The sequence below is a fragment of the Ambystoma mexicanum genome, chromosome 2q (assembly GCF_040938575.1).
Source record: "Ambystoma mexicanum isolate Mex_15411 chromosome 2q, UKY_AmexF1_1, whole genome shotgun sequence".
NCBI classification, from domain to species: Eukaryota; Metazoa; Chordata; class Amphibia; order Caudata; family Ambystomatidae; genus Ambystoma; species Ambystoma mexicanum.
This window is the reverse complement of record NC_090924.1, coordinates 1478184504-1478194533: the sequence shown is the minus strand read 5'-3', so window position 1 is coordinate 1478194533 and position 10030 is coordinate 1478184504. Positions and strand designations below refer to the sequence as shown.

The window sequence follows — 10030 nt, the reverse complement described above, 5'->3', positions numbered from 1 at the left end:
GCTTGGGTCTCTAGGCCCAGCAGGCACGGGACCCACGTCTGGGCATACCCGTCCCACTCGGGGTGACATAGCAAAAACAAAGAGGTGATGGCTGGAAGGTTTAGACTTAATCTTAACCACTGGCAATGCTCTGGGCAACCCTCCAGACCACCGTTCTTCGCCTGCCAAGCCATTACAGAAGGGGAAAACCATGTTTGGGGATGCTTGTGGTCTTGTGCAGAAGGGATGTGGCCTAGCAGTTCGGGCTGGACTGCCCCTTTTGGGGTGGGGCCAAGCCTGATTTGCATACGGTTTTTCCCTTCTGTAATGGCTTGGCAGGTGAAGAACGGTGGTCTGGAGGGTTGCCCAGAGCATTGCCAGTGGTTAAGATTAAGTCTAAACCTTCCAGCCATCACCTCTTTGTTTTTGCTATGTCACTCCGAGTGGGACGGGTATGCCCAGACGTGGGTCCCGTGCCTGCTGGGCCTAGAGACCCAGGCTACTCCTCACTGATGAGCCCCAACAAGGGCGAAACATGTTTGGGGATGCTTGTGGTCTCGTGCAGAAGGGATGTGGCCTAGCAGTTCGGGCTGGACTGCCCCTTTTGGGGTGGGGCCAAGCCTGATTTGCATATGGTTTTTCCCTTCTGTAATGGCTTGGCAGGCGAAGAACGGTGGTCTGGAGGGTTGCCCAGAGCATTGCCAGTGGTTAAGATTAAGTCTAAACCTTCCAGCCATCACCTCTTTGTTTTTACCATTATTTGTAAGTCTAGAAAGTTATGCTTTCCGGGCTGCTGTTCATAGTGAATTTGATTTCGGCTGTCTGTTGGTTCAGACATTTGTAGAAGTCTCCTAGTGCTGAAGTTTTGCCATGCCATATGAAGATGATATTGTCTATGTAGCGGTACCAATGAGTGATGTAGTTCGAGAATGGGTTGTTGGTAGAGAGGACAAAGGTTTCTTCATATTACACCATAAAGATCACAGCGAGGTAGGGGCGAAAGCAGCCCCCATTGCGGTTCCACAGATTTGTAAATAGAATGTGTCATCAAAGGGAAAATAGTTCTTGCTAAGAGCAGTTGAAGAAGTTCAATTATAAAGTTCACCAGGAATCGGCTCTGTGTCAAGTGGTGGGTGAGGTGATTTCTGATACATTCTAAAGCAGCCTCTTGTGGAATATTAGTGTAGAGGGCTGTTATGTCCATTGTGACTAGTAACTCCTTAGATTTGTCAAAGTGTATATTCTCGAAGGTGGTGATAGTGAACATGCTGTCTCTCAGGTAGGTTTGAGTTTTTTGGCTCAGCGGCTTTAGAAATAAATCTATACATTTACAGATAGGTTCAAGTATAGAGCCACAGCCTGATATGGATGGTCTCCCTGGTGGATTAGTGGCATCTTTGTGTATCCTAAGGAGGGCATAGAAAGCTGGTATTCTGCCCTCTGAGGTGTTAGGATATTTTTCTTCTTTATCAGAGATCCATCCCTGCTCTAAGGCATATCTAGTTGTTTCTTGTATGTTGTTTTTGATGTCAGCTGTAGGATCTTCCTTTAGTTTGTAGTGTCATCTAGGAGTGCTGCTACCATCTTCTTGTATTGGTGAATCTTTTGAATGACGATCCCGCCTCCTTTGTCCGTGCTTTTGATAACTAGATTGTTGTGATTTTCCAGGTTTTTGAGGGCTTGACGATCGATGTTGGACAAGTTGTGGCATAACGTTTTAGAACCATTTTGTAGTTTGTTCATCTCTTGTCGTATACATTTTTCAAAAGCGATGACAGAAGTTGGTATGTCACTATCATTGGGACTATAAGTTGACTTGGTGTGTTGGCCTGTATCTTCTATTTGGGGGTCATATTCTGAGTCTTTGAAATGTACTTTCAGACGTATTAGTCTGAAGAAGCTTTGCAGTTCTTTGTCAAGTTGAAACCAATCCATTGGGTTAGTTGGTACATATGAAAGTCCTTTGGATAGTACAGTGAGTTCAGCTTCATAGAGGCTTATCTCGGTAGAATAAAAAATGGGAATTTCTTGTTGGTTTCTGGTTGTTGTTACCAGCGGTTGTGTCTCCTCCCTCTGGAGGGTCTCCACATGGGGTATTGGAACATGGGCATAGGTGGGGGCCCCCAAGGGTTTCCTAGGGGTCCCTCTCTTCCTAAAAAAAGGCGTATTGTGTGGGTGCACCTTTCTTCTTATAGGTCTTCCGTTCTTTGCAGAGGAATGGTCGACCCAGGGAGGTAGCCACTATGCCTGCTAGACAAACAGCCTAGACAAGGGACTAACCCCCGGAAGTTACCGGTGAACAAGGAAAGCCTGAGGCTACAAAAAAACATTCCTTCCTGAAATGTAGGTCGTGAGAATCCAAGGAATTCCAGGTAGGTGTCTGACACTGCTGACGGCCAATTCCCAGTAGATCAATTCTAGAGATGTCATGAAAGCCAGGAATAAGGATGAAAGCCAGGAATAAGGAGGCACTGGAGGAAGCAGAAGCCAGGTAAGCAATGAAGGAAATCAGGGCAACAAACAATAGTAGATAAGCAGGACAGGAACAGAGGCTGCAGGGGAAAGAAAGAGTGGCAGCAGAGATGGGCAGGACTGGTCGCCTGCCGAGGAAGCAATAGCAGAGAGGCAGAGCTGAGGTGCAGTCTGCCGGGGAGAGAGACACAGAGAATGGCAGTGCAGAGGGTCAGCATGCTGGAAGAGCAGTAAAGGAGCTGGCAGGGGGAAGCCACCGAGAATGACAGGTCTGAGGGGCAGCCTGCCAGGAGAAAGCAACAAAAAACAGCAGGGTTGAGGAGCAGCCTGCCGGAGAGTGACAAGGAGTGGGAGCAGAAAAGCGGAGAAGAACTAGCGAGCAAACCAGAGCAGAAGGAAAGCACTCAGTGCAGTGGCAATGTGAGGGAAAAGGGGCAGAACCAACAGTGATGCATGCAAACCAGGGAAGCCAGAGAGACTGGAAAGCAGGATTGCGTTGGAGTTGATGTGGTGGCACGTCAATGGAGGTTCTTCCACTGCCTCCAAAGACTCCACAGGCGCCACCCAGCGACAGTTATATAACAGTTCCAAGATGAAGTGCAAGGATAAAGGAAATGTTCCACAGGTAAACTTCATGGGTTATAAAAACAATGCTAAGATAAATGTTTTTAAGCCATACACGGGCGCTCCAAGGCCAGGCCTGCAGTCGCTGCCGAAAAGATAGCCGTAAAGTAAGCATTGGGAATGGTGTATGGACAGCCTCAATAATTAAGTTCCAGCGACCCGAAACAATCAACCATTAAACTTGGTTCCGAAGGGTCCTACCTTAAGCCCTTTTCCTCTTGGCCCCACTGACAGCGCAGCTTGCAGGACAAAAGCTGCAGCCGTGGTGAGTGCAACAGTCCCACAAAGTGTAACGAGAGGGGAGGGGAAATGAAGATGATCCAGCTCACCGAGGGTTCTAGAAAGCAAACTCCTCTCAAGGCCAGGTCCAGCTCACCCTCCTCACCCCCCAAACACCGGAACGCTTCCTGCACTTCGCTTCTGTGCTGTTTATATATAAGTAGATTTAAAGGAGCAGCGCTCCAAATACAAAAGCACAGGGGTTGTGCACAGCATACACCAACAAAGTAGAGTCTGGCAGTGTCGGAACACCGGAACACTTCCTGCACTTCGAGGAAGTTAATTCCTTCTGGTTCTGGTACTAACAACTGAATAGTAATAGCATCTGTATTGCGATCATGTTATACACATTTTTGATTGATCTAAGGGGCGCTTGGGAGGAAACACATACTTTTTATGGTTGAGTATGTAAATTACAGATTTACTGAGGTTTTATGCTATGGGATATTTGTAGAAATCACATATTTGTTTTACATTTATTTATTGATTTGGTTTGATGTTTAAGAGAGGCTATTGAAGCACATCATTGATGACGCTGTTACGGAATTATGTATATCTTATAAGTATTTTGATACAAATATTCTATTATGTAATAACTGATTGGTGATTATTTTATAAATGAAGTATAAAGGTTTTATGTTAAACCAAATATGCTTAATAAAAAAATGTTGTGATTCTTTTCTGTGATGAACGGAACTGTGCTATATCCATTCAGTGGATTCTGATTTAGTTGAGTACTTGAAAGCTGGTGGGATTCTGGTTTGTGAAGTGTGTAAGTAAAGTTGCTCTACTTTTGTGCAAACCAAAAGTGGTTTCCTACCCCTCCTGCAGAGGCAGGAGTGGCACACGTCAATGACTTCTTGAAATGTACTTCTCTAAGGCATAGTATTATTTTCTCTTTATTTTACCCCCTTTTCGATGCATTAGGTCATGTCAATCTGGGAGTATATTTCGGGTTGTGTGATTGTTCACAATGCTATGATGTAAAGTAGGGAAAACGTGAGGCCAACTCATTAAACTTTGTTGTGAAAGGTAAATGGACTCTGTGTATAGGTAAAGAGATGGAAACTCTCTTCTCTCCTCGTTAAGGGATGAGATAAGCTTCTCCTAATCACAACAGCCATAGTCTCCACTGGGGCAGCAGATAATATCTACTGCCCCTGTGTGATTTCTCTGATGGATCAATAGTTCACCATTTCCACTGAACGTCTTGTCACACGGCCTCATCACGAGTTGGGCGTAAGCCTTTAAATGCGGTGCTAACGCTATTACCGCCACATTTAAGGGTCCGCCCAAACATAAGTCTCGCAGCATTTACCCCAACTCCAAAAAAATGCACCAGAAAGATTGCCATTTTCGGGCGCAATTAGCGCAGCGCTATTAGCATGCGCTAATTATGCCAAAAATGCCCCATTGGGACCAATGGACCCAATGGGCAATACCCATTACCGCCCAACCCTTGATCTGGCACTAATAGCGCCAGACCGGGTGGCAGTAATGCTATTAGGGCAGGAATTTTACCACCGGGATACCGCCCAACTTGTGATGAGGCCCACAGTCAGAACATGTATGGTTTCCTGGGATTTCTCTGAAGAAGCAACAGCCCCCCCTTTTTCTTGAAAACCATAACACATTCAGAACATGTGTAGATTTTCATTCCAGTGTGATTTCTCTGACGTAACAATAGTTTGCACTTTTTCCTTGTCACATTTAAAACAATGATATGGTTGCAATTTCTCCTATGTAATAATAGTCCATCCTTTCTCTAGAAAAACATATCATAAGTAGAACATGTAAATAGTTTCTCTCTAGTGTGAATTCTCTGATTTAGGAATAGCTCATTAGATCAATAGATCACTCTTTCGTGGAATGCCCTAACACTGTAAGAACATTTGGTGTTAGCAGTGTGATATTGCTGATGTAGAAATAGTTCAACCTCTCCATTGAAAGCCTTATCACATTCAGAACATGTGTATGGTTCCACCCAAGTGTGTGTTTTCTTTGATGTTTCAAAAGATCACCTGTTCTTTTGAATATATGGTTTCCCACCAGCGCAAGTTATCTGATGTCTCAATAGATTACCCGTTGACATGAAAGGCTTATCACATTAAGAACATGCATATGGTTTCCTCCCTGTGTGATTTCTTTGATGTACTATAGGTTAGCCTTTCCATTGAGGGCCTTATCACATTTGGAACATGTATATGCTTCTCTCCAGAGTGAATTCTTTGATGTTTCAAAAAATAACTCTTCCCTGTGATTACCTTGTCATATTTAGAACATGTATATGGCATCTCCCCAGTGTTAGTTCATTGATGTAGCAATAGTGACCCTTTTGTTTGAATGCCTTGTCACATTCAGAACATGTGTATGGTTTTTTACAGCAGTGTGATTTCTCTGTTGTCTCAATAGGTACCTCTTTCCCTTGAAAGCCTTATCACAATCAGAACATGTATGTGGTTTTACCCTAGTGTGAGTTATCTGATGTCTCAATAGGTCACTCTTTTCATTGAAAGACTTATCACATTCAGAACATGTATGTGGTTTCTCTCCTGTGTGAGTTCTCTTATGTCTCAATAGGTCACTCTTTCCCTTAAAAGCTTTATCACACTCAGAACATGTGTATGGTTTGCTCCCAGTGTGAGTTCTATGATGTATCAATAGATGGTGCTTTTGTTTAAAAGCCTTATCACATTCAGAACATGTATAAGGTTTCTCCCCAGTGTGAGTTCTTTGATGTCTCAATACGTCCCACTTTCCCTTGAAAGCTTTATCACACTCAGAACATGTATATGGTTTCACTGCAGTGTGAGTTCTCTGATGTCTCAATAGGTCACACGTTTGCTTGAAAGCTTTATCACACTCAGAACATGCATATGGTTTCTCCTCACTGTGGGTTCTTTGATGTACCAATAGGTCATCCTTTCCATTGAAGGCCTTATCACATTCAGAACATGCATATGGTTTTGTCCCCACGTGAGTTCTCTGGTGTGTCAATAGATGACTCTTTAGTTTGAAGGTCTTATCACATTCAGAACATGTATATGGTTTCTCCCCAGTGTGAGTTCTCTGATGTCGCAATAGATCACTCTTTCCATTAAAAGTCTTATCACATTCTGAGCATGCATATGGTTTCCATCCAGTGTGATTTCTCTGGTGTAGCACTAGATGACCCTTTTGTTTGAAGGCCTTATCACATTCACAACACGTGTATGGTTTCACACCATTGTGATTCCTCTGGTGTATCGATAGATGGTGCTTTTGTTTGAAAGCCTTGCCACATTCAGAACATGCATATGGCTTCACCCCAGTGTGAGTTCTATGATGGCGCAATAAGTCCCACTTTCCCTTGAATGCCTGATCACACTCAGAACATGTATATGCTTTCCCTGCAGTGTGTGTTCTCTGATGTCTCAATAGCTCACACTTTAGTTTGAAAGACTTATCACACTCAGAACATGTATATGGTTTCCCCCCTGTGTGATTTCTTTGATGTACCAATAGATTACCCTTTTGTTTGAAGGCCTTATCACACTCAGAACAAGCATACGGTTTCTCTCCAGTGTGATTTCTTTGATGTAACAATAGACTACCCTTTTGTTTGAAGGCCTTATCACATTCAGAACATTTATATGGTTTCTCCCCAGTGTGATTTCTTTGATGTAGTAATAGACTACCTTTTTGTTTGAAGGCCTTATAACATTCAGAACATGTATATGGCATCACTCCAGTGTGGTTTCTTTGATGTAGCAATAGATGACCCTTTTGTTTGAAGGCCTTATCACATTCAGAACATGCATATGGTTTCCCCCCAGTGTGATTTCTTTGATGTACCAATAGATCACCCTTTCCCTTGAAAGCCTTATCACATTCAGAACATGTATATGGCATCTCCCCAGTGTGATTTCTTTGATGTAGCACTAGAGTACCCTTCTGTTTGAAAGCCTTATCACATTCAGAGCATGTATATGGCTTCTCTCCAGTATGAGTTCTATGGTGTATCAATAGATGGCCCTTTTGGTTGAAGGCCTTATCACATTCAAAACATGCATATGGTTTCACCCCAGTGTGAGTTCTTTGATGTTGCACTAGGTGATCATTTCGCTTGAAAGCCTTATCACACTCAGAACAAGCAAATGGTTTCTCTCCAGTGTGATTTCTCTGATGTAGCAATAGATGACCCTTTAGTTTGAAGGTCTTATCACATTCAGAACATGTATATGGTTTCTTCGCAGTGTGTATTCTCTGATGTCTCAAGGGGTCACACTTTAGATTGAAAGTCTCATTGCATTCCGAAAATGTGAGTTCCTTCTCACCAGTGTGGTACATTGAAGATTGATGCTTGAAACTATTTTCAGATTCCGAAAATGCATCAAATCCCTCCATTGTCTTGATGGTTTGCTTGAAGGAGCTCCTTGGTATCATCATTAAGGTAGACTTAAAGCACAGCAGGGCTTGTGAATCATCATCGTCATGGAAACCACTTCTATCACTGCAGCCCAAAGTTAGTTTTCAGCACTTTTTTGTACTGGATGCTGTACACCAGTGTCCTCACTTTGACATTATTTAGTAATGATCGTCGACAAGGCCCATCCATATTCAGTTCCTTTTGGACTCTCCACTCACTCCATTTTCTCAAGTAGGTACTCAATGGTGAAGCATTAGATGGCTCTCTGTATTGGAAGGCTTATCACTCTGTGCACTTCCTTGGTCTTATTAATCCGTTGCACACAAGTAGCGTGTTTAGTTGGTCATATCTCTAGCAAGCTATGCCAGGTTCAGTCAATTTGCACATTATTTTGTGTTAGCATCTTCTCTGTGGATTCTTTAACGCATTGTATTACTCTTTGCAGGATGAATTCCATTGAGTACATTTGGATATCCTGTCCCAGAGTTGGGGACTCCTGCATTCATTTTGCTGCATCCATTATTCACTTGTACATAGAAGAAACATGTTTTCAGTATATGTGTGTGGCCATCCCTCTGTGGTTCAGAAGTCCATTGAGTTCTACAGAGCTGTCCTATAACATAGAACCTAGTGGTAGATACTGACTGGACATAGATTTTGCTCCTTGAAAACCTCTCCAGCATCAATAATAATAGTATTTTCTCTTGAAAGGTCTTCGCATTCTGTCATATTTCTGCTTCAGAGTTATTGTCTGTAAGGTGGGAATGAGTTCTCTCATGCATGCAAAAAACATTCATGTGACAAAACTATCACAGCAAAACGTTTCAAGCCAAATGTTTTATAAATTATTCACTTATTCCAGATGTCTTTACGTTTTGTCCTGTTTGAATGAAAAAGAGAAATCCGTTAGTGTTTAGTAAGCAAAAAATACAGATGACCACAAATAGTCAGAAAAAAACACAATGGAACGTTTTTACCTCATAACAACAAGCTTATGAAACACTGGATGACATATGAAATGGGCAAAGGACTGTCAGATGGTTTGTCCCACCGGTCTCAGCCTCAAGATAAAAATCAACCCAGAAACCATGGACATTGTGGTGAAGAGCCCGTCACTAGAGTTTGAAAATGGTTGCCCCGCCAGGATGTCAAACTCGACATTGACAGCTGACCAGCTCTGCTGTGCACGGCAAAGAGCGCGGAGCAGGAACAGGGTGGAATCCTGTCTTGGGCTGATAGACCTAGAGACATCATGGAACACAACTGGTTTACTGAGTTTCTCCAACCCTGCAGATACATGATGTCTATTTGAAGTGTCTTGCCAAGGGGGAAATCAGTCTGAACAAGGGGAAGGAATTCAGGAATGCCATCTAGATATGAAAGGCAAATTTACACCAACGGGCGACAACAACCATACGATAAGTGTAGATCCAACCACAGTTATCCCCTAAACTTAGGCAAATATTCCTAATAAAACAATAACAGTACTCTCAACAAAAGACAACCGACAGTGGACACAACACAGCCCGCCACCATGTCTCCACCTACACAGCTTTAAGGGTATTTATGGGTCAGTGGTGCCAGCATGGCAGTGCCACAGGAAAAGGTACGAACATTATTATGTCTCATCTGAAGAGGGTGTTTACAGTGTAAATGTACCTTTTAATTTGCATGAATTATGAATTACGGGCACACATAAGTATGATTAATAAAGGATATGTTTTAGAGCAAGATATATATTTAATTTGCTTAAAAACAATTAAAATACACCAATGGTAATAAGAATTCCTTTTTTGCTTCCCAAAGAAAAGTTGTATTCCCAACTTCAAAATGGAGAGATTAAAATTCCATTGCAGCCATCTTGGTTTTTTCATATCTATTTTTCAGGAACATTGGGCACCCTCTTCAGTAGCAGCCATATTTCCCCGACAACATTAGCTCCTCTGACATCCAGCTGTGACGGGCAGCCAGGGTATACTACATCCCTGATCCCTCCTAAAGCCCTCGCTGCACATGGGCCTACCTAGAGCGGGTTACCTGCCCATTGTCAGCCTTATCCACTCAACGCAGTACAGTTTATCAATATCACAACTTGAGTTGCAATCCTACAAGGACTGTTTGAGCACATTGAAGAGGATAATGTCAGGGTCAATGATGAAGTCAGGTTTGTATTTTATTAAAATGTATATAGCCATTTCACCAAAGCGCTGCACCGAAAATATCAACCATACACTACATGAGGACCCATGAAGGGGAGAACATATCTGA

General features: G+C 42.8%; 1 protein-coding gene across 1 annotated transcript in view; it reads right to left on the bottom strand.

Moving 5' to 3' along the window:
* Window positions 1-737: 737 nt before the first annotated feature.
* LOC138570286 (zinc finger protein 268-like) overlaps window positions 738-10030 on the bottom strand; it is a 38710-nt gene continuing 29417 nt past the window's right edge. Inside the window, exon 2 of the mRNA XM_069649057.1 lies at window positions 738-8642. Within this exon, the coding sequence (XP_069505158.1) occupies window positions 5659-7782 (2124 nt within the window). The 5' untranslated portion in view covers window positions 7783-8642 and the 3' untranslated portion in view covers window positions 738-5658. The remainder of the gene's footprint in view (window positions 8643-10030) is intronic.